This window comes from Malania oleifera, chromosome 10, assembly GCF_029873635.1.
Source record: "Malania oleifera isolate guangnan ecotype guangnan chromosome 10, ASM2987363v1, whole genome shotgun sequence".
NCBI classification, from domain to species: Eukaryota; Viridiplantae; Streptophyta; class Magnoliopsida; order Santalales; family Ximeniaceae; genus Malania; species Malania oleifera.
In genome coordinates, this window is record NC_080426.1 from 19,137,424 (window position 1) to 19,162,593 (window position 25,170).

Genomic DNA, 25,170 nt, shown 5'->3' on the forward strand with positions numbered 1-25,170 from the left:
TAAAGCACTTCAGAATATATCCTTGGTATTCATAAATATCTATTTTATTAAGGGATATCTTGTTTGGAAAATCTTATACTCGGGATTTTGTTCTTTGAATTACATATCATATACATTTACATATTACAAAGATTGAGTTGTGATTAAATATTTGATAGAAAACTTTTTGATATAGATTGATAAAATATTCAAGATAAGGCTTTTATCAAGTTCACATTAGACATATGTGTGCATCTTTACAAAGTGAACTAGAACCCTAGTATACTCCAAAGCATTTTAAATATATCATTACGTGGGAGTTTTGATTAAAGAGGGTTTGTGTGTTGAAGCATATCATACATAAAACGATTATATCGTTTTCATACATTTATGAGCTTCAAGTTTAATCATATGTTAATGTGTTAGAAATTGGATTTGTACTCACACGCTTTTGTTAGAAGCATTTTTTAGTGTTATTTTTCAGATTATATTGTATACACGATTCGGTGTGTGAACCGGTGTGTGAGGAGAGAGCTGTATCTCTTGTAAGCAGCGAAGTAGGAGGGAATTGTGTCTCTTGTAAGCAGCGAATTGTAAGGGAAGCTCCATCCCAATTTAAGGAGCAGGGATTTAGTGAAATCCTTGAGTGGTTGCTTAAGGCGAGGACGTAGGCCAAGTCGACTGAACCTAGTAAAAACCGTGTTTGTCTTCTCTCTTCCCTTTACTTTTTATTTTCAGTATTGCATTTAAATTGTGTATGTTGCATGTATAGGTTGGATAGCCTTACACATAAGTAATTGAGTAACAAGAATTCATTGGTAAATATATAAGAAGAGTTTAAGTGGTAAATAAGTGTCAAAGAATTTTTTAAACACCTAATTCACCCCCCTCTTGGGATTACACCTGATTCAACAGCTCCGTTGAGATAGTACTGTGGATCTGCCCTCTTTGAAGGGTAAGTTTTGGTGGGGACAGATGGATTTTGTGGGAAATGTCCCTAGGGCTTTCTTTTTGGGATGTATATACCTAAATACAATGGATGTAGTGACTCTGGTATTGAGATGGATGGTTTTGTGTTTATGATATTATAATTTTATGTTTTCTGCTGCTTAGGATTCCGTTTTGTGTGTCTGTGATATCCCTGGTACCCACGGGTTCAGGTTGATCATGATTTGCTGGATGTGTTATACAGGTTTTATTGTATATAAAAAATATATATGTGGAAATTAAGCAGGTCGTTACAAGTAACTTCAGATGTGGTAGTAGCTGCATAATGTATTAGGGTGGAGGGAACATACTTGTATGGACAGGTAGATTTCCCTATCCTAGGGCCTTGCTAGTAAACCATTGTTGAACTGTGTGCGTACGAGATCAATTTAATACTTGAGGGCTTATTGAGTAAGGTGAGTGCCCTAGTATGCTTCAGCAACGACCCTAGGGTTGCCTAATTATCAAAGCAGAGGGGTGCTACTTGTATGGGCAGGTAATCACCCATATCCTTGGATAATCTCGTGGGGTAAATCTTTACTTGTGATTGATTAGATTCAGAGAATGTTTTCAGTATTACGTTAATGATTTGCAAATGTAATTAAATGATATTTATAAACCTCATGTTAGCCACACGTTGTTTTAATATGTTGTTTCTTCCCTTTCAGAGATGTGTCTCACCCGAATATGATTATTTCTTTTTTAGGACATCCTTGAGGTCGGGCCTAAAGAGCTCGAGGATTTAGAGTCTTTTGAGGATTGTAAAGGAAAATGGTATATTTTTGATATACTATGGAGTTGTATAAAGTTTGAGTTTAAGTTTATGTTTTATGTTTTATGTTTTATGTTGTAATGTTTTAAGGATGTTGAGTAAGGAATGGTTATGAAAATATTGAAATGATTTTGGAGATATGTGTGTATATGGAAATGCAGGTGATGGATGATTTATTATATGGATTATGGTTAAAGTTAGTAAACTCTGGTATTACGGTATTATGGTAATATATATGGAGATCATGTTTATGTTTTTCGCTGTGTATGTATTGATTTATAGATTATCAGGTATAACGCACCAGACCAGGGATTATGGGTTCGGGGCATTACAGGCTAACTTTATCCCCTAGTTTGTCCAAGATACACGACGTATTCCATGTTTCCATGTTGAGAAAATATGTCACGTCTCGAACCCGAAAATGGGACCCAAGGGTTAAAATGTAATATAACCTATCCCCGTATCCAACAAATCATCCAAAGATACAGTACAATGAATGAGGGTCTGACCCCATGGGGTTCCCAGGCACCCTATACACATTCATACACAAACAGAATATACGTAGCGGAAAAAGGTCATTCTATACATAATCTGTACTATACCAGAGTCTATACATACACAAAGTCAAGGCTCTATCATACAACGTATAATCGGGTGCCCAACATATCTCAAAACGGCAACCTGTGAAACAAAGTCCTAGCACTTACCCAAACGCTACCTGCAATACACCAGTCACTACGCTCCTAATACAAGGACGCTAGTTCCGGTTACTCGAAGAACCTAAAAAATATGTATGTACAGTAGGGGTGAGACACCTCTCAGTAAGGAAGAATACATGTTATATCGGTGTGTGGCATTTGAGTATTATCATGACGCAACATATACACAGTTAAATGCAATTCTAGTACTAATTTCATAATAGTGCATACACGCACACACACATGATCAAGCAATGTCGGTGTCATCACACCTTTCGACCCGAAGCAGACCCACGATATCTGGCATTGGCCCTTAGCCAATCCGCGAAACATGGCGCCACCGGCACATGGCTAGTCCCAGACTCCCATGGTATCGTACCAGCGCAAACTGGTGGAGCCACACCCTTCAGTGATCAGCCGGTAAGGCTCACGCTCTCGGATATAGAGCCACACACTCATATGCCCATGGATATAGAGTCGGACACTGTCAGTACCTGGAACAAATTCAGAACCTCGTTCCTACTCGCATTTCAACAAAACACAACTATGCATGCACATATAACCAAACAAATCACACTCATTTGGCAATCTAAAATCATGGTTTTCAAAACACATACAGTTTAAATAAAGTCAAGGCATGACCATCCCTATTACACAATATAAATTAGCATATACATACGGTTTTCAACAAAACCAGGGATGCAACCCAATACCCCCTTTTTCCCAAAATTGTAATCATGAAAAACTCATAGTTTTACCCGTTAAATCCCCCAAAATGAGTAGTCAAAACACACACAGGACTGTAGACCACAATTCCACTGAATCCGATTTAAAAAATAACCGACATAAACCGATTCCCCTTACCTTTTCCCGAATGATCAAATCCCGATCTCCAAGGCCCATAAACAGCGAATCGAGTTCCAAAACCTACAAATCCTAGTACAAAAAATACTCACAACACTGTACTCTACCAAACTACCGGATCAGAAATGAAAACCGAGTCTTACCTCGATTTTATGCCAAAACCCAAAAATCTCTGAAAGAAGATCCGACCCGTAGAACTTGTAGAGAATCCTTCACTGATCCTCATGGTAACTTCAGATTGTCGAATCAGATGATGAATGACGAAGAAATCTAAAGAGAGAGTGTGTGTATGGTGAGTTTTTAAAGAGATGGAGAGAGGATATTTAGGTTTCTTAGCTGAGAAGTAATGAAAATTCCTTTTTATAGCCCTTGACTCGGTCGCCCTCTTCGGCGAAATAGCGTCCTCGTTGACGAGGTCATATATACAGCTCATTGACGAGACGGTGACCTCGTCGACGAGCCTGAGATTCCTAGTTTCCCGAAATCTCGCGACTTCTCCTCGTCGACGAGCAGAATAAAGCCTTCGTCGATGAAATTTGGCTTTGTTGATGAAGCCTGCTCAAATTCCAATTTTTACCCTTCTCTTAATTAATTAAACCCACCTATCACGGTTTGAGTTCTTACAAAATATGTCTTGGACCTTTCCCATGTAATTAGTGAATTAGAGCTCAATGATTCACTAGCTTATGAGGAGGTACCAGTTCAAATTCTCGACAGGAAAGAGCAGAAATTGCATAATAAGAAGATTCCTCTAGTGAAAGTCCTGTGGAGAAATCACGCAATAGAAGAAGTTTCTTGGGAGCTTGAGGAACAGATAAGGCAGAAATATCCATAGTTATTCAGTGGGGTTGGTTCAAGGAATTGTTTTATGAGCGATATTTCCCCACTATCATTCGAAGTGTGAATGCATCAGAGTTCTTGCACCTGAATCAGGGGCAAATGGTGGTGCAGTAGTACGCAACCCGGTTTATTGAGCTATCACGATTTGCCCCACATTTGGTACCAGATGAGGAGAAGAAGGCGAGAAAGTTCAAGGACAGATTCAGACAGAATGTATTCGAGCAGGTTATAGGTTTTTGGGCCCAGACATTTGCTAAGGTTGTGGATAAAGCTGTAGTGATCGAGAGTGGTATGGAGAGAGGTGTCACAACTTAGAGTTAAGGGAAGAGGTCTGCGTCTTCAAATGTTTAGGCAGGGTCCAGTCGGGGGCCATGGAGGAGGCAAGACAGTAGAGGAGGATAGAGACCAAGGGGAGGAGATCGAGTAGGACAGGGTAGACAGATGCCCCTTCCTTGCCCCACATGTAATAGAAGGCACTCGGGAGAATGCCGGCTCAGGGAGATGGTCTGCTATCGGTGTTATCAATTGGGACATATGGCGAGGGATTGTCGTGCACCGTCGGCGACAGTGCCTACTCTGAGACCGTACAAAGGAGGTTATCAGGCACCTCGTGGTGGTCAGCAAAGGAATACCGCCCTAGCACGAGTTCATGTGTTGACACTCGGAGATGCGGAGGCGGTCAGAGACGTTGTGACAGGTACCATTTCAATTCTATCATTTAAAGCTACTGCATTGTTTGATTTAAGGACGAGCAATTTCTTCATCGCTCGAGAATTTGTAAAATTGTGTGAGTTTGAAACTCAGCGGTTGGGAGTTAATTTATCAGTAGTTACGTTGATAGGGGCTGTGGGGACATATGATAAAGTACTTAGTAATTGTCCAGTGTGTATTCAGGGGAGGATTTTAATGGCTAATCTAGTTGTCTTGGATATGCATGGATTCGAGATGATATTGGGTATGGACTGGCTAGCAGCTCACTATGCCAGTATAGATTGTCATCAGAAAAAGGTTGTGTTCAGACCTCCAGGGGGACAGGAGTATCAGTTTGTGGGGTTTTGTGTACATACCCCACCACAATTGTTATCCGCCATTCAGGTGAGGCGACTGTTGTTAGACGATTGTCAGGGTTTTATGGCCTGTGTAAAGGCTATACCACAGGGTGAGTTGAGGATGGGGGATATCCTGATAGTAAGAGATTTTCCTGATATTTTTCCTTATAATTTTTGGGACTACCCCCTGATCGTGAGGTAGAATTTTCTATTGATCTAATAATGGGGACATCACCGATTTCAAAAGTGTCATACAGAATGGCACCAGTAGAACTAAAAGAATTGAAGGATAAGTTGTAAGAACTGTTGGACAGGGGATTTATTCGGCCCAACATGTCGCCCTGGGGAGCACTGGTTTTATTTGTGAAAAAGAAATATGGGTCAATGAGAATGTGTATCGACTACTGTGAAATTTATAAAGTGACCATCAAGAATAAGTACCCGCTTCCCCGCATGAATGATTTGTTAGATCAACTACAAGGGACATAAGTGTTCTTGAAGATAGATTTATGGTTTGAGTATCATCAAGTAAAAGTCAGATCAAAGGATGTTTCTAAGACGGCATTCATGACTCGGTATGGCCATTACAAATTCTTGGTTATGTCGTTTGGGTTGACAAATGCTCCTGCGATGTTTATGGATTTGATGAACAGAGTATTTCACCAGTATCTGGATCAATTCATGGTGGTATTTATTGATGATATACTGGTGTATTCGAAGAGCCCAGAGGAGCTAGAGGAACATCTAAGGATAGTACTTCAGATACTAAGGGAAAGGAAACTGCTTGCGAAATTTAAGAAGTGCGAATTCTGACTAGAGCAGGTTACCTTCCTTGGACATGTGATTTCCAAGGGTGGTATCTCAGTAGACCCGAGTAAGATCGAGGCGATAGTAGATTGGGCATGACTAAAGAATGTGCAGAAAACTAGAAGTTTTTTGGGATTGGCTGGATACTACCACAGATTTGTTAAGGGTTTCTCTAAATTGTTGGGTCCATTGACGAGGTTGACCAGGAAAGGGGTAAAATTTGAATGGTCAGATGAATGTGAGCAGAGCTTTCAGGAGCTGAAACAACGACTCATCACTGCACCGGTGTTGACGATTCCTTCAAGTGAGGAGGGTTTTGTGATTTACAGTGATGCATCGCATAAAAGGCTTGGTTGTGCTTTGATGTAGCAGGGGAGAGTTATAGAGTATGTCTCACGAAAGTTGAAAGATTAGGAGAAGAATTACACTACCCACGATCTGGAGCTGGCGGCGGTAGTGTATGCACTAAAGATTTTGCGGCATTATCTTTATGGGGGTAGGTGTGAAATTTTTACTGACCACAAGAGTTTGAAATATTTTTTCACATAAAAAGAATTGAGCATGAAGCAGAGGAGATAGTTAAAGATGATAAAGGATTACGACTGCACCATCAGTTACCATCCAAGAAAAGCTAATGTGGTGGCTGATGCCTTAAGCCGAAAATCCGTGGGTGCATCAGCATCTGTAGTGGAGATCCAGCATTCAATTTAGATGGATCTAGAAAGATTGGGGATAGAAATCATGGAGGATGACCATCAGGTCTTTATTGTCAATCTGGTGTTGCAACCCACTCTACAAGAAAGAATTAAAGCGGCACAGATGATTGATGCAATACTAGTAGAGTTGATAGAGAAAGTATAGGATGGTCTTGAGGAGGATTTCAGTATCTCAAATGATAGGGTTTTGAGGTTCCGTACCAGGTTATGTGTAACTACCGATCCTAAGATTAAGAAAGTGATTTTGGAGGAAGCGCACCGATCCTTGTATACGGTACATCCTAGTAGCACTAAAATGTAAAAAGATCTTTGGGATTCGTTTGGTGGAACAGAATGAAAATAGAAATTACCGAACTTTTAACACAGTGTTTGACATACCAGCAGGTGAAAGCTGAGCATCAGAGACTGACAGGCTCATTGCAGCCGCTGTATATTCCTGAGTGGAAGTGAGAGCATATAGCGATGGATTTTGTCACTGGGTTACCGTCGGTACTTCATAGACAGGACGTCATTTGCGTAGTGGTGGATCGACTTACAAAGACTGCCCATTTCTTGCCTATCAGAGTTAACTACTCCTTAAACCTGTTGACAGAGTTGTATATTTAGGAGATAGTAAGAATGCATGGCGTGCCTATGTCCATAGTTTCAGACCGAGACCCACGGTTCACATCTCATTTTTGGAGGAGTTTACAAGAGGCCATGGGTTCTTAGTTGTCGTTCAGCACTGCATTTCATCCTCAGACAGATGGACAGACGGAGAGAATGATACAGATATTGGAGGATATGCTATGTGCACGCATGCTATACTTTGGGGGCAGTTGGTTACAGTTTATACCGTTAGTTAAGTTTGCGTATAATAACAGTTATTAGGCCAGTATAGGGATGACACCATTTGAGGCATTGCATGGTAGGGAATGCCGATTCCCATTGTACTGGGATGAGATTAGGGAGAGATAGATATTGGGCCCAGAGTTGAGACAGCAGACTCAGGAAAAGGTTAGACTCATCAGAGATAGAATTAGTGCAGCACAGAGCCGACAGTAGAGTTTCGCGGATACTTGCCAACGAGAGTTGGAGTTTGACACAAGAGATCATGTGTTTTTAAAAGTGGCACCATTGAAAGGTGTTATGAGATTCGAGAGGAAGGATAAACTGAGCCCTAGGTATATTGGGCCATTTGAGATTCTGGAGAGAGTGGGTCTAGTTGCTTACAGATTGGCTTTGCCACTTGCTTTTTCTAGAATTCATGATGTATTTCACGTTTCGATGCTGAGGATATACATCCCAGACCCCTCCCATGTGATCAAATATGAGACACTGGAGCTTAGAGATGCTTTATCTTATGAAGAAGTGCTAGTACAGATTTTGGACTGGAAAGAACAAGAGTTGCATACGAAAAGTATACCGTTGATAAAAGTTTTGTGGCGCAACCATGCAATAGAGGAAGCTTCTTGGGAATTAGAGGAGCAAATGCGTCAGAGGTATCTACACTTGTTCGGCGAAAATCAAGGTTAAGGTATGTAATTTAATTTGTATAATGTAGGTTAGTTAGTGTTTAGATTTTAATGGTTTTGGCGAGAATTTTATTTCAATGGTTGTAATCTCCTAGGACCCTTTGTAACCATAGTATTCCTCCATCATAAGTGAGGGTAAGTAATAAAGTAAGTAGCCAATTCTTCCTTAGTGGATGGTGTATAGGACAAGTAGCAAATTTTGAAGACAAAATTTTTATAAGGAGGGGAGAATGTAGAGACCCGAAGAATTATAGCAAATAAATAATAAAAGAAATGAGAGAAAAGGATTTTTCAAAAGGGACTCAGCAGGGTCTCATCGACGAATGCAGAGCACTCATCGACGAGCAGCCTTCTTGGGCTCGTTGACGTGGACTCGTGTCTCATCGACGAGAACTTACCGAGAGAGGTTTAGTGGAGCTTGAATTTCGTCAATGAGGGTTACAAGTTCGTCGATGAACTTCCTTCATGGACTCATCGACGAGGTGACGTGCCTCGTCGATAAGGCCGCACTTTATAAAAACGTCAACCTCGGGATTTCAGCAAAATTTTCATGCAGCCAATTTTTATTTCTCTCTAAAATCGTCTCCTCTACCTTCTCTCTAGATTTCCGGCTTCGTTTTTCATTGGTTTGACTATCAGAAGTCGCCACGTTGATCCTGGGAAGACTCTCTACAATACTGCTGGATCAAAATTTTGATTTGGAGCATTTGGGTACCATCCCAAAATCAGGGTAAGTAAGAGATTTAAGGGTATTATGAGTTGTTTGGAGTATTTGAAATGTAGGTAATATTATGCTAAAATTGTTGTGGGAAATGAGTTGATTAATTTGGTAAAAATATGATTTTTAGGCTTTTGAGTTGGGAATGCCGAGGAGCGTCAAATTGGGTGTTGTTGTGAGCATCTCAATAAGTTAGGTAAGGGAAATAAATTATAGCATGTATTTTTGTGAAGTATTGGGTGAATTATATGTTAAATGAATTATTGTATTTTCCCTGAAATTATTATGATATGATTAATAAATAAAATTTGTGTGACATATGATCATATAAAAATGAGGAAATGTTAATTGCGATTTCTGGATGATAATGAAATGGGATAAAAGGATGTATGGAAATGATTGAAATAGTGAAAGTATTAAATATTGATATTTGTGTATATAGAGAAATGTGGAAATATATGAAATATGGAAAGGGTTTTGTGAAATGAGAGAAATATGAAATATTCAAATGTGCATACTGGAAATGATGAAACATGTGATATGTAATATATTTTCATATATATATGCATATTGTTATGAAATGAAATTGGTATTGAAATACTAAGAATTTATCGATAGACAAACGTGAATTTACTGGGAATACTGAAATGGGAATATTGATTGGTAAATACTAAATTGTGAATGGTGATTGTGAATATTGGGAATGTGAACATTACAACTAACAACTGCAATGAATATTGAATTTAGAAATGTTGATATGAGAAAAGTGAAATAATTGAAAAGAAAACCCTGATGGAATGGATATGTAAACCCCAACGATGAATTATGATATCGAGCATGGTACCGATACTAGTGGATGAAAAATGCAACCACACAGACTTGTAAAGCGTGTGGCGAGGTAGTATGAATGGACCAGAGAAGGGTTGTATATTACCCCCTGGATTTCGAGCCAGGGTATAAGGCAGACCATTCGTTATTACAGACAAGTATATGGTATTATTTGATCTAATCGGGTCGACCAACCGTAGTTAGATCCAGCATTCGGGTCGCACAACCCTGACCATGGGGAGAAGCATGGTGTGGAAAAAAAATCCTCAGGGCAGCCCTGAGTTACATACATGGATGTTTGGGTTACCGAGGATACTCATGTGCTAGATATAGAAATGGAAATGGAAAATGGAAAATGGAAAAGAAGTGGGAATATGGAAATGAAATGAAAACGAGAAATGATATTGCGTGAGTTAATTAATAATTAAAACGAAGTAAGACACACCGCCTGAGGGCTTACTGAGTAAGGCGAGTGCGCTGATAAGTATCAGTTATAGTTGAACCTAGGTTAATCGGGTTAGGCTGCAAACGATTTCAGGGCAGAGGGAAACTGCTTGTATGGGTGGGTAAGTTTCCCCATTCTCAAGACTTCGTGGGCAAATTTGGATTACGAATGAATGATTTTGGAAATGGAAGTAAAAGTTTAGGAAAGCTTGTGATACCCCGTGGAAGAAAGCCTTAAAAGGATTTGATGTTGCTACCCATATCAATAAAGTGCACCTTACTTTTCGGGAGTCTTCGTATAAGAACTCCATGGTTAAGCATACTTGGTTTTGAGTAATCTTGGGATGGGTGACCTTCTCTGGGACGTTTTCTCAGGAAGTGTGTTAGTGAGGACAAAACACACTGAAAAGGACACGTGTTGATCTGTGGGGCCAGTCATTAGTCCGATAAGGCCCGCCCCTTGTTGTTTGGTCCAGGTGGAGGAGGAGAGATGCACTGCTCCCTGGCAAACCCAGGTTGGGGCGTTACAAATTAAAATTTGGACCATTTCTCGATTTATGTATGCCATCCTTGCGCAGGGGCCATGCTAATCTTCTTTGTATCGTTCCAATTTTATTGAATGTCTCCGAAAATGTGATACCCCGTGGAAGAAAGGCTAAAAAGGATTTAATGTTACTACCCATATCAACAAGGTGCACCTTTCTTTTCGAGAGCCTTCGCATAAGAACTCCACGGTTAAGCGTGTTTGACTTGGAGTAATCTTGAGATGGGTGACCTTTTGGGAAGTTTTCTCAGAAAATGTGTGAGTGAGGACAAAACACACTGAAAAGGACATGTGTTGGTCTATGGGACCAGTCATTAGTCCGATAAGGGCCGCCTCCTGTTATCTGGTCCAGGTGGAGGAGGAGATACGTAGTGCTCCCTAACAACCCAGGTTGGGGCGTTACAAAACTTGTGTTGTATATTTATATGATTATGATTATGGAAATGATATATTTTCTCAAAAGATATTGTCACTGATATGTTATATGCTTTGAAACAATGAATCTCATATTGCTACACACTGTAAATAATTTATTCCGTCTTACTGAGATGTATCTCACCCAATCATTTAAATATTTCAGGAAACCGAGATCGAGCTAGTGATGGAGCTCCCAGATAGAGTGGAGCTGGTACCATGACATACACGGTGAGTGTGTAAACTAGGGATGATGGTTCCCCTAGAGTTTTGTTATTTTGGGATGTAAGTTGATGAACTTCTAGTTAGTAGACACTCTGGTATGTGTATTCACTGTGATGTATATATATATATTTTGTGACTTCCACTGATAGGAATACTGGTATGACCGTTTTATTCAGTACCCACCCCAGGCTAAGTCATGTTTAAATGGTATCAGGGTGGTAACGTGGCCGATATGTTATGTATGTTAATATGTGAAAAAAAAAATTGTATGAAAAATTGGGGCGTAAGTTAATATGTGTAAACTAGGGATGATGGTTCCCCTAGAGTTTTGTTATTTTGGGATGTAAGTTGATGAACTTCTAGTTAGTAGACACTCTGGTATGTGTATTCACTGTGATGTATATATATATTTTGTGACTTCCACTGATAGGAATACTGGTATGACCGTTTTATTCAGGGTGGTAATGTTTAAATGGTATCAGGGTGGTAACATGGCCGATATGTTATGTATGTTAATATGTGAAAAAAAAAAATTGTATGAAAAATTGGGGCGTCACAATATCAATGTTTGAATGCTGATTGTATTGCTTGGTATGTAAACATCCTTGTGTTTAGGGAGTATTTATAGAGTTTACAAAGTAATTCCGTGTTTCACACGTCACTTTGAGTGTTTCCCAAGTTTTTACAACGTTTAGAATTCAAAAACTTAATTTTGAAAATTTCTTGTTACTATTTAAAATTTGAAATTTCCGTAGGTCAGTCGACTGGGCCTATTCTGTTGCAGTGAAAATTTAGAATAAAATATGTTAGTCGACTAGGCTTTTTGGGTCAGACAACTGAGTTGTCAATTTTCTACAATTTTTTTTTTTATTTTCAAGACTTTGATGCTTTAATTATTGAAAAACGCAAATGTAACTTTAAAAATCATTTTCCAGGGTTTTAAAAAATTGGTCTAAGTCTATAATGAAACATAAAGAGCTTTATATATTCATATTGATATCGAATAAAGTACTTGCATGAGACTTCTTAAACTTTAACACTCTAAGCACTAAGTCTTCATGCTTTTTCATTTCTTTGAGTCCATCTCGACTTCATGTTTCAATAGCTTCAAGCTTTATTAGATTTGTTTATCTTTGAAATCAAGCTTCAATATTCATTTGAGCTTTCATCTCTCTTTAAATCCAAGCTTCAATACCCGTTAGACTTTCATCTCTTAATAAGGCTTGTGATCATTTTGAGCACTCGATCTTGAACTTATATGCTTGTTTCCTGAAACTTTATCACTTAACCAAAACATGTAAAATTTCTTTGATTTGTTATCATTAAAATAAGATTCGAAAGCCTTGTTTGGCCAACAATTTGTACGTAAACTTTCATATCTTTGTATTCAAGGCGTGGCTTGAGGAGAAAGTGCACCATCCTGTAAGGTGTACCAGTTTGGCTCAAGCCCAGTTAGGTGAGTTAGGAGGTGCACCATCCTGTAAAGTGTGTATGGTTTGGCTCCACCCTGTAAGTGAGCTGAGGAGACTCCATCTCGTAAGGAAAACCAGTTTGACTCATCCTGGTGAATTGAGCTGAGGAGACTCCGCCTCGTAAGGAGAACTGATTTGACTCCGCCCGATAAGTGAGCTGAGGAGACTCCGCATTATAAGGGGTATTGTAAACGGCATCACTCCGCCTGGTTAAGTGAGCATATAGTGGAATCCTCTAACTGGTTGGCTTGAGGCAGAGACGTAGACAGTATTGACCGAACCTCGATAAAAATATTGTTTCTTATTTTTCTTTCCCTTTTCTATTTAATTTTCGCACATGTATGTTTGATTATTTATTGTATTAATTGTTTTACATACATGTTTTAAATACTTATGAGATATTAAGATTGCTTAAAAAAGACTTTAAATTGTGTAATGCTATTTGTGATCCAAAATTAGGACATAATTGACTTAAAGAATTTTTAAATACCCAATTCACTCCCCTCTTGGAAACAAACCATTCACATCAATTTGTGCAACATAACTTTATAAGATTTGAAATTCTTGACAAGGTTGGAATTCCAAGTCTTTATGAGCACTCCACCTCCAGCTCCTAGAGCTTGTATGTTCCATCTTTTTAAAACCTTTGCTACTTTGTAGAACCATCCCACTTGGCTTGTAAATTTATTTATTTTTTTGGCATCCTGGCTCTATTACTACAAGTATACTCTTCAAATCACTAGGTTGCCTTGGACGGAATCCTTTTTCTTGAACTTAATATTATAGTATTTGGCCCAACAAAAAGAAAAAAATAAATTATAGTACTCATTAGTCACCTTCTATTAGTAAGTTGCAACACTAATCTGAGCTTTTTCTCGCACCTTTTTCAACAAATCGAGGTCAGTTCCATGGAGCTTGTCATTCTACTTTGCATTGAATGCCCAAATTTTTTAGCTATACATATCGATCTCTATTAAGATGACTGCTTCATTCTTGAAGGCCTACATGAGGATGTCTCTCCTTACATTGCAACCATATGAGGGGCTCAATCACGTCCAAATCGTCCATCACATTTCTCCAGCTGCGACATTTTATACTTCGTAAATAGGGAAGGCCTCTGTTACCTCCCAAGTGAAAAAGGGATCTATGCTTTCCATCCGCAATATCCTTATTTCTTGCTTACTTTTGCACATATTTTTCATCATTTTTTTTTTTTTTTGAACTTATCGTAAATTAACCACAACTACATTGTCTCTAATTCCAACTGTCTTTGTTGGTCATCAATTGCAAGTGCTATTGAATTGTAACTAGCACAATGTCTTCTTTCGCTGGTAAGGATTTGAATTGCTCTTTTAGAGCCCCTTTTAGATTTTGTAAGATCTCTTTTAAGTATCCCCTCTATACTTCATTGAAAGGTCATGATTTGGTTATTGATAACTAATTCTAACAAAGTGTCGAAAGGGAGGCCTTCTAATCCTTGTATCCACATTACTTGCCAAAGCAGTAGATTTACGCCTTTCAAGACAATTCTCTCCATTTTGTACGTCAACATGTTCGATTGGAGTGATGATCATGTTTGTTGTCCCCAATGAACTTGCCAATTTTTTGTGCTTCCAAAAACTACCATATCCCCTAATTGGGTCCAAGGCATGTAAGAATGATACAAAACAAGTGATTTGGGTGTTATAGACTTCGGAGAGTCTCTCCAGTAGTCAAGTTAGCTAGAGATCTTTTTTCAAAACAAGGTGACTAGATAATGAATTTGTCAAGAGAGGGGGAGGACTCCCCTTCTTATATTTGTATTAACTATGCATATGCTATGTGTCAAGGGTAGATTAGTTGACTCTATTATTGATGTCCTTATGTTTTTGGTCATTGGGAGTCAATTTCCCTCCATGCACTGGTAAAAAGACTCGTTGCTTTTGTTACTTCTAAGCTATATAGATGGCACTTGTTGGATGGTTTCTGATGAAGCCTTCATAAATAACCTAACTTGCCCCTTTTAGGAGAGCCCCCCCTAGTTTCATGTTAACTCATTTCTAACATGATCTGCCCTTCTTTAGGAAGTTCCTCTTGATTATACGGTCAACACATAGTTGACATTGTTTGCCCTCACTTGAATTCCTTTGTAGGGTTTCAAACAATTAGAGTTAAGTCAAGTTTTAGCATGCTCTGAGTTTGTTTGTTAATTTTTTAACTGAACTTAAACCCGAGTCAAGCTCAAATTGAGTTTGAATGTACTTGCTCAAACTTGTTCATTATATAAATGAATGAGTTCATAGGCCCTTACCAAGCAAAATTATAAAGATGCTCATGAATAATTTGATTTTTTTTTTTTTTTACTTTCTCAATGAAAAAGACTAAATGTAGGGTGCTTCTTGTTGACAATATTTTTTGATATTTCCAGAAATGTGATGCCTATAATATCTCATTCTCATGTTTATTGGAGTATGAAAGTTTGATGTGACGGGATATTTCTAGGAATGAAAGGATTACTATGAAACATGGACATCTTATTCACATCTTCTCCCAAGTAAATTTATGAGAATTTCATTCCCACAAAAATCCTACTTTTGGATCAAATTGTCCTAATTATTTTAGCAAGCTGGACAACAATGCCTCTATTATATAGCATATGTATTAAAAATAATAAATTATTAATAAAATAAAATTCATACATTAAAAAAAATAACAAATATTGAGTCTCACTAGGTCGAGTCAGTTACATGAATCGTTTTCTGCCAATTCACCAAATTAAGAGTGTTTTCCTTTATTTGATTAAGAATTATTAAACCTTTCTTACTATCCCATTCAAAGTTATTTTAAGTCTACCTCTATCCATTTTCATGTCAGAAACAATAATTAACTCATTCCTCCTCATACATACTCTGCTAGACTTGTCTATACATTATTGTCTATACATTATGAGGACAATAATTAACTCATTTGATGGATGCTATGCTTATATTATTGTCTATACATTCATATCTTATTTTATATTTTAATGTCATATCACTCATCCACTTTAACATTCACATTTCAACAACTTATTTGTCATGCATGTTAACTTACAATAAAACATAGTTGGCCTTATAGCTGTCTAATTAATTTTTCCTTTTAATTTTAAGGATTAAAAGTATTATCCCATTATGATGATTTGATATAATAATTAATATTTAGAATATTAAAAGTATAATATTGCCCTCAATTAATTTGGTTCATTGATTATTTAAGTGCTAAACTTTAAAAATTTATAATTGTTAAAAATGTTAGGACATGAGGATTAGTAAAGTATGTGTTCTTAATAGGTTTTTGTGTTACAAATTATAATTATTCTTTATATCGACTAGATAGAGAGAGAGAGAGCACACATAGAGTCAAGAGTATAATTTTAATTTTTAAAAATATCCTTCTAAAATTCTTATGTTGAAATAAAAATTGACATAAAAATTCCAAATAAAAATTGTACAACGCAAACCAAATAAAAATATTCATGAAGCAAACATCCAAATCCCAAAAATGAAATTACCGAGAATGTCATTCCAAAAATATTCTTAATGCCGCAAACTAAACGGCCCCTTAGAGTTTTGTTACATTCTATCAATGCCCTAGGTTTCTTCGCCTCACCAATCTAGTCACTAAAGTTAGCTAGTCACTAAAGTAAGTAATAGAGTTCGAACTAAAGAAACCTACTTCTAGACAACCATTACTTTTAAACCAAATAATAAGATCAACCCTTATTAAGTATAATTCAACCTTACTAAATAAGGCCATAAATGGAACTTAATTCAAACCTACCAAACAAGGCCACCTAAACTTGCATGTATCTAAACTGCTTAAACCGAGTAAAACCTGTTCATGTTCAATTTAACTCATTTATTAAATAAATCTCAAAATTACAGTTAAAAATAGCTTATTAATACAATAAACGACGCTAAATGAATACTTACTGAATTGGACTCTCGAATTATTTGGGAGCAACTTAGTTGTCAAAATGGTCATACCGTCGAGAAGTCCCTTTGGAGGAAGGAAGAATATACACTCAAAAGCCATGTTATTGGAATATACAGTCGGTAACGTGAATGATGGCACAGCCACAAATCTTAATCACGTGTTGACGGAAAAGACTACTAAAGTAGGCTGTTCTTTTTAGATTGCTTTTAAGATAGGAAAAGCATATTCCCTTGGAAAATTTAATGCGTGTATTTACAATGGGTCATCCTAGGTTGGTCCCACACCCCACAAGCCATTGTGGGTAAAAGCAATCTTCTTTTGCTGTGCACCCAGGAAGCCCGTTTGGTTACATGCATATTTGGAAATGAAAATCCACTTCCTTCCAATTTCACTTCATAAGATGAGAAAGTTGAAGGAAAGAACAGAGAGATTTTCCTTTCAAAACCCCATTCCCTCCCAAAAAAGAAAAAGAAACTGGATGAGAAAAAGACACCCATTAAAACTTTAGCTGCAACTGTTTCCTTTTTGCTTACTGTTTTTTCCATTCTACCAGACAACCAAGAAAAGAAAACAAACCTACTTTTCCTCCTTTTCCCAGCGGGCCACGAGGCACCTTCTTTTTTAAACCTTCTATCCTTTTCACCAAACACGGCATAATAATACAATAGCAGTGAAACATCGAAATCCCTATCCTTCTTGATGACTGTATTCCGGAAATCTCCCGAGAAAGATGCAGGGGGCGGACCCACCAGAAGGTGGACTTGTGAAGAATAGCTTACCTCCATGCAGTTAGAATCACAGTGCAGCACAATACTAATAATCAAGATTACATTGATAAAAAATGGATACTCGAAAACAAGCATGCGTGACTTTGAGAGATACATTGATGAAGGGTAAAAAAATATATGGTAAGATATACAATTATCACAAAAACAGTATTGCTTACGTATATATACATCTTTCAGGGAAATGACAACTTAATTATATGACCACTAGAGCCAATTTCCTCTGGCCATAAGTGGATGGTTATCAGTTCTCAAATAGGAAAAAAGAATGTTTGGATGCTCAGAACTGTACCTGAACTGCAGGAAGAATGTGTCCTCGGATAAATAAAAGCAATGAACCAGTAATGAGGTAGTGCTACTTCTTCACTAAGCAAACAATCGGAAATCGTGAGTAGGCAACGAGAAGCTCATGGACTGGCCAGCTTACCGAAAAATCTGCTGCTCAAAACACAACTGCCAAAGGTGGTCCTCTATGAGGCGATCAGAGTCAGTTGCGGTGTCCCAAATGTTAACCCTCCAAATCCAAATATTCGTCAAATATTGAACTGCTGGCACACCCCAGTAAAGCTTTCGCATTGAGTTCTCTACCAAATCTCCATACGTAATTCAGACCAACAAGAAGCTCAGTAATTGCAGCTTCGGTCCTTTCCTGATTTGCAAAGTAGAGGGTTTGTACCAGAAGCACATTTGTCCTGGAAACCAGGCTCTGCTGCTCAAAACTCCTTTCAGCTTGCCATCTTATCATGTTATGAGCAAGTGGCGCTAACCATTCTAATATTCCCGCCATTGCTTGACCCCACTCCCCGGCTAGAGCTGTATCACAAACCGATGCAGTCAAGCTTTTGGCACAAGGCTTTAGCCTTGTCCTGAGAGCCCCTCTTACACTTGCAGGTAACATATTGTACAGGTCATCTCTTGCATCTTGACCAATTAAGTGGGGAGATGCCACTAGCTTCTCAATTACAATAATAACATTTGCGTAGTGCAGTGCCAAGGCAGCAGCACCAAGAGTTTCAGGAAGAGCATTCAACAATTTACTTTTGGAATTGAAGATTGATATGTTACCATGAAGTGCATTTCCATTAGCATGAAGCTCTGAGTTTGTATCTCTATTTCCATCAAGAATTATTGAATGAATGCCATTTGAACTTAAAAAGAAACTGCTAACGGGAGAACTATTTCCAGCCATCATGCATCCTTTGAAAGGTCCCACTTGAGTCAAACGGTAGTGTTTTGGATGCAGTTTCTTTCCATGAAATGTTGGCGAATGCCCATGCATGTTCCAGAGCCTCTTGCTGCTTTTATCTGTTCCAGAGAGCATGCCTGATTTTGCCTTTGACTGCTCTAGAGGACCTGAATAAAAGTCAACAGATTTATGAGCTCCAGATATAGGGCCAGATTTTGTGAGTTCGTTCCCAAGAGGGCCTGAATGAAAATAGTTAGTTTTATTCATTTTTGAAACTGGACCCGTTTTGGTAGTTGAAATCCCGAGGGGGCCTGAAGAAAACCTAGGAACACTGTTCTCAGATTGATGATCCGAAGATTTCATTAATGCAGCAAGTGACTGGCTGTGATAAATACAATCAGAATTCACAGTTCTTGAATTTTCCATTTCCTCAATGTCAGCCATCTGATTAATCCCAAAGACATGTCTGATCCTGCCGAAAATTGTGAATACTGATCTTGCCAAAAGGCGACCTGTGTAATCATAAGTCCTGTTCCACAGAGATATATCCTTCAGATTTTTCACCTCTTGCTGCTTACACACAAACTTCTTCTGGCATTCATGCAAAGCCACAGTATCATGGTGATCATCACTGCCTTTCATTCTTCTAAAGGTCTGTTCAAGCTCAGCAAGAATTTCCATTTCTTGGTACAAAGTTGCGTTTGCACAAATAAATCGCTCCATCTTCTTAACTTTCCTTTCCATCTTTTTCCAACTAAATTCCCACCCAGATGGGTCAACACCAAGCTTGATAAAATCATTAAATACATACTCAAAACTCTTCAAACTGGGATCGTTGCATTTGTTTGTGAGCCTGGTCACAGACCTCACAACATGTCTCAGATTTTCAATTATCTCAGCACATATTAAACCTACTAGAAAATCATCATCCTCTGACACGAGCTTCCTAATGCCTACTGAATTCATAATCTCATCCCTTAATTTAACAACTTGCTTATCGCCCAAAGACTGCCATAAATGAACCAGCTTAGACATCAAGCTGGCAACTTCAAACGCTAATACTCCTACCAACACCTTCTCATGAGCAACCTCATGTTTCCTTGAAGGTCTCCACAAACTGCGGAACCACGATTCTGCAACCATTTCTTACCCAAGAAATACCAATAGAAATAACCACTAAGCAAACCCTCTATCTATCCTCTTGATTCATTGAATCAGGACCTAATAGCAAATAATGGAATCAATAAATAATTATTTTAAGAATCCATGGGCTCTTCATGTAAAACAATTAAATACAAAATAGGTGAAAACACATGAGAAAAAATATTATAACAGGGGAACATTCTTTTTTTCTGGCTCTCCTCGAGATTGCGGATAGAATTATAAAAATTTGAAGATTAGATTTTCTCACTTTTTTGGATACAAGAAGGGGCAGAAGGGTGGGGAGAAGTTGGAACCTGAATTAATTCAACAGAACCTAATAAAAAAATTGAACTTTGTAAAGTTGTCTCTTTGTGGGGGTGTGTGAACCAAATAATAGAAGCTGAGTTTTTCACATTTTCAGAAAGCAAAACAAGACATAAACACATAAAACTAATGGAAAATTTTTATTTCTATTTTCTTTTCTAAGCTTTTGGCTTCGTCCAAGCAGCAAGCAGAATAACATGAAACACTAATTTTCTTTTCTACGCTTTCTGCTTCGTCCAAGCAGTAAGCAGAATAGCATGAAACACTAATTTTCACGCCCAAATTTCAAGATTTCGATTTCATCAACGATAAAATCAAACTCCAAACCCCTAATTCCGCACCACCATCGCAATACTGCCCAGCGACAACAACAAAAAACAAACAAACAAATTACAGAATATGAACGCAATCACCAAGAAGATCAAAGGTAAAACCGTAAATGAACAACAGGATGCATAAATTCTAAATTAGATTTCTACATGTGTTTTCCAAAAACAGAAGCAAATTAAACGAGCCGAAACATAAAAACAAAACAGACTTACCGATCAACGACCCAGCCGCAAGCCTTTAGAGATAGAAAGAGAGAGTACAGGGAGAAATGCAGGTTGAGAGAGAAAAGAGGGAGAGGAAGGAGCTGGGAAGCTGCAGTGGAGAGTGAGGCACATGGACGACGAAGATGAAATGGTAGAAAGAGCGAAAACGAGTGGGATTGTGATAGTGTGGTTATTTGCAATCTGGGCCCCTGTGTTTCTACATATTTGTCTAATTGTACCCTCGATTTCCGTGTTCTAATTTTTCACCCACATTTTCCTTTTATATTTATACCGAAAAAATTTTACTTTAAGGTCCTCTTTTTAAATAATTATTAGTTACGGGCATGCATTATGTATATTTTTTTATTAAAAATGTAGCACATACTAAGTAGCAGAGGCAAATTTTATTTTCTATTTTTTGCATTTTAAAGAATTATAAGAAAATTTATTTTATTTTTAAAAGTTTGAAATACTTGTATAAAACTGGGTGATGGTACAAAATATTGACACTATTGGCTGTGGAAAATAAATTTTTATTCTTATTTTCAAATTCTTCGATAATTACAAAAATATCACATATAATGTTTATCAATTTTTATAATTTTTTATGTGAAAATTGAAAAATATATTTTTATTATTTTCTATATTTTAGGTTTCTTATTTAATTTTTAAAATAAAAATAAAAATAATATGTGATTTTGTGATTAGTTGGAAGTCCATAAAGAAATGATGAAAGCTATTTTCTTCAACTAATCAAAATCTTTATTTTATAACTATTAAAAAGGAGACAATAAACTAGTTTTTTTTTTATATTTTTCAAAAAAATAAAAAATAAGACTATTTTTCACAATTGAACGAGCTGTAATATTTTCTTTCTTCAATATTAGACATTAATTAATTAGAATTAAGGGTAGAAGATACTAAACTCTTTTAAAATTTGATAAAAAAAATATAGACATTTTTTGAAGTTTAAATAACCCATAAACATTCCTCAATATTTAATTTTTAGACACCTTTATCTTTTTTAGCTTGTCATTTTGCCAACAATAAGAGACACTAACCTCCCATGAAATTTGATAATAAATAAATAAATAAGGATCTGTCTTAAAATTTCAAAATTTTCATTTACCTCCTTCAAGGTTTTAAAAATGTTGTAGACCTCTACCAAAATTTGTCCAAAAAAACACAAAATTTTCCTTAAAATATTTATCTTTTTGTAAAAAACAAATGAAGGTTGTGTTTTTTTGACAAACTTTAGAAGAAATCCTTCAAATTCTTGAAACCTCAGGATAAGTTTATCAAATTTTTGAAATCTCAAAGAGGATCGGTGTCTTTTGTCCTTTTGTCAAATATCAAATAAGTTTTGCATCTTTTTATTAAATCTAAAAGGGAAATTTGTATAATTTTCAAAATTTTAAGGGTGATTCATGCCTTTTTACTAAATTAGAAAAGTTTGTAAAACTTTTTAAACATTAAAAGGTCTAGGTCTTTTTATTAAACCTTAAAAAGGTAAAAAAAAAAAAAAGAATTGGTCCAAAATTAATGCATGTACCAAAAATATGCAAAATAAAATAATTATCTAAATTCCTCCACATTAATTATATTCTATATATATATATATATATATATATATATATATATATATTACTTTCATATTAGACATGTGCTAATTAAATTTGAGGGTAGAAGATCATAATCCCTTAAAGTTTGACAAAAACATATATACCTTCAAAGCTTATAAAAATTCCACAAGCCTCTCACAACATTAAATTTCTAGGTACTTATATTTCTTTTAACTTGTTTTGTATGACTGCAAATAAGCTGAGCCATTCGTAAGCTATTTGATGCTTGATTTAATAATTATTCACTCAATCTCGTTTATTAAATTAAATGAGTCGTTCTTGTGCTCAAATTTTGAACCGATTAGTTTGACCTGAATCATACTTAACTTATTAGACTCACAAGCTGACTCACTTAACAACTAATCATGTGCTGATTCAGTTAATAATTCGTTTACTAATTTGTTAGTAGCTTGTGAACTAATTTAATATTACAATTGTGAAAACACTCGATATTAATTTTATTTTAATTTTTTTTCATTAAAAATATTTTTTCTCTAATGATTTTACTTAATTATTAAGTTAGTTAATTTATTAGTTTGAAATAAACTTCAGTCAAGTTGAGTTTGAGTTAGAGTTAGGTTTATTTATTAATGTAAAATAAGTGTTAATCGAGTCGAATTTGAGTCGAGTTTGAATTATATATATACTAAATACATTGAATTGGAACAAAAAAAAAATTCAACTTCAAGTCGAATTTGAGTTTTCTTTCAAATAAACGAGTTGACCTCAAGTTGACCACAATTCGACTCAGTTCTTTTGTAGGCCTACCATTTTATCAAATACTAAAGGAGTCTTAAACTTTTTTTAAAAATAAAACCTAAAATATGTTTTTTAAAACTTTAAGAGACATTTACATCATTTTACTAAATAAAAAAAGTTTGTGCAACTTTTCAAACACCAAAAAGATACTTATATTTTTATTAAACCTTAAAAGGGCCAAAATCTCTTGCTCTAAAATTAATGCACTTACCAAAAATTGTACAAAATAAAACAGTTACCTAATTTCCTCCCCATTAATTACATTATCTACAGACAAAAATATGAAGACAGCCACTCCCATAAACAAACACGCACAAAAGACCAGCGGCCTTCAGTCTTGAGAGGGTGTGAAAAGCAGGAACTTTAGACAAGTGTGGAAAAAATTTAATATCCAAAAGATGAGCGTGCGAAAATTGAAAGAAAGTAAAAGGGCGCGCGTGCAAAGGCGGAAAAGCAAAAGGAGCAGCCTCACTATCATTCACGCGGAAACGCCTCATTGACGGATATAGCCCTGGCGTCACGGGGCCGCGACCCGGGTCCGACAGGGGAACACCGGAACCCTGACAAGACAAGGAGCCGCCGAATACGGATCCTCGAGGTCCGGGCTGACCCGGGACCCATGGTGCATAGGGAGTCCCACCTAAGTTGCTTTCTTTGTGACCAAAGAGAGCATGTGATTAGTGAATGTCTAATGATTTGGGGGTTGGGGGTCAGCGTGTGCTTATCCTCTCCCCACCCACACCCCCAAACCATTAATCATTATTCCCCCAACCATTAATCATTATATTATATTTATTATTTTAGAAATAGTTGTGGGAATTGAATTGTTGTTCCAAATTAATTATGGGTTCTGAAATACAAGGAAAGGAATTGGGTTGGACAGCAATGAGGAAGCCAGTAGAGATTTTTGCAATTTTAGTTTTAAATATTTTGGGTAATTGTTTAATGGATATTAGAGGAAAAGCATTTTTTTTTTTACCTTTTTTATAATTATTGATGTATTAGATTTGGGTTATGGTAATGATATTTAAGATTTGTAAATATTAATATTATTTTATATGTTAAAAAGAATAAGGGCAAAAGACATTTACCTCCCCCTAGATTTGGTAAAAAGATAAGAACATTCCTTTGAGGTTTTAAAAATTTTATTAACCTCTCATAGGTTTCAAATATGACACAAGCCTCTTTTGATGTTTGGTAAAAAGACACAAAATTCTACTCAAAAGGCTTGTCTTTTTATAAATATAAGGAAATATCCCTAAAATTCTTGAAATCTCAAAGAAGGTATCTAAAATTTTTAAAACCTTAGAAAAAGTTAGTGTATTTTTGCCAAATCTTAAGAGAGGTCAGTGTCTTTTGTTAAATTGATAAAGGTATTGTTGAGAATTTCATTTGTGAGTTTGTCTCACATTAAAAAAATTGAGTGAATGATGTGTACTTATATACATGGTTGGGCCTAAGACCTAATAAGCTTAAAATTTTGGGTCAAGTTTGTAGGGACCCGAATCCGGAAAAGAAAAGAATATAAATAAAAGAAGAGAGAATAAAGGAAATGAAAGGAAAAAGAGGAAATCGGTTTGACACAGGATCAAACCGTTGACGATTTCAGGGAATCTCAGGAAAACCGTCGATGGCTAAAACTATCGAGAGCAATTATTAGTCAGACCATCGATGATTTTGTAAAGCACAGGGAAAATCGTCTACAATTTTCCTTTGGGCTAGCCTTACTTAAGGGCAGAGCTAAGTTTTATTTCATAACTTTAAAAAAAAAAATTTCTCTCTCTCTCTCTCTCTCTAAAGCAACTTTTGGGACTCTCTCTCTCCCATAGGCTCACTCGGAGTCTCTCATTGATTCTCGATCATCTTCCTCTCCTCTCTCAGCTTGTTGACTCACTTTCGACGGCCAGTTCGAAAGCTAGGGTTTTGATTTTTCAAGGGTTTTAGGCGAATTTTTCCAGGAAACGGGTAAAGGGATTAAGTTATGTTAGGTTTT

At 36.7% G+C, this 25,170-nt stretch overlaps 1 protein-coding gene and 1 non-coding gene across 2 annotated transcripts; both read right to left on the reverse strand.

Moving 5' to 3' along the window:
- Positions 1 to 10,748: 10,748 nt before the first annotated feature.
- LOC131167193 (U6 spliceosomal RNA) lies at positions 10,749 to 10,856 on the reverse strand. Its single transcript, XR_009140050.1, has one exon. It is a non-coding gene; the product is annotated as a U6 spliceosomal RNA (small nuclear RNA).
- A 6,780-nt stretch (positions 10,857 to 17,636) lies between these two features.
- Positions 17,637 to 20,988, reverse strand: LOC131165601 (protein PSK SIMULATOR 1). The gene is made up of 2 exons (XM_058123536.1): positions 20,806 to 20,988; positions 17,637 to 20,017 (listed from the first exon to the last, which is right to left on the reverse strand). The coding sequence occupies exon 2, from the start codon at positions 19,937 to 19,939 to the stop codon at positions 18,119 to 18,121; it is 1,821 nt and encodes a 606-aa protein (XP_057979519.1). The 5' UTR covers positions 19,940 to 20,017; positions 20,806 to 20,988; the 3' UTR covers positions 17,637 to 18,118.
- Between the last annotated feature and the right edge of the window lie 4,182 nt (positions 20,989 to 25,170).

Excerpts from the sequence above, each read along its gene's own strand:
- LOC131165601 (XM_058123536.1), bottom strand. The coding sequence starts at position 19,939 with ATGGTTGCAGAATCGTGGTTCCGCAGTTTGTGGAGACCTTCAAGGAAA.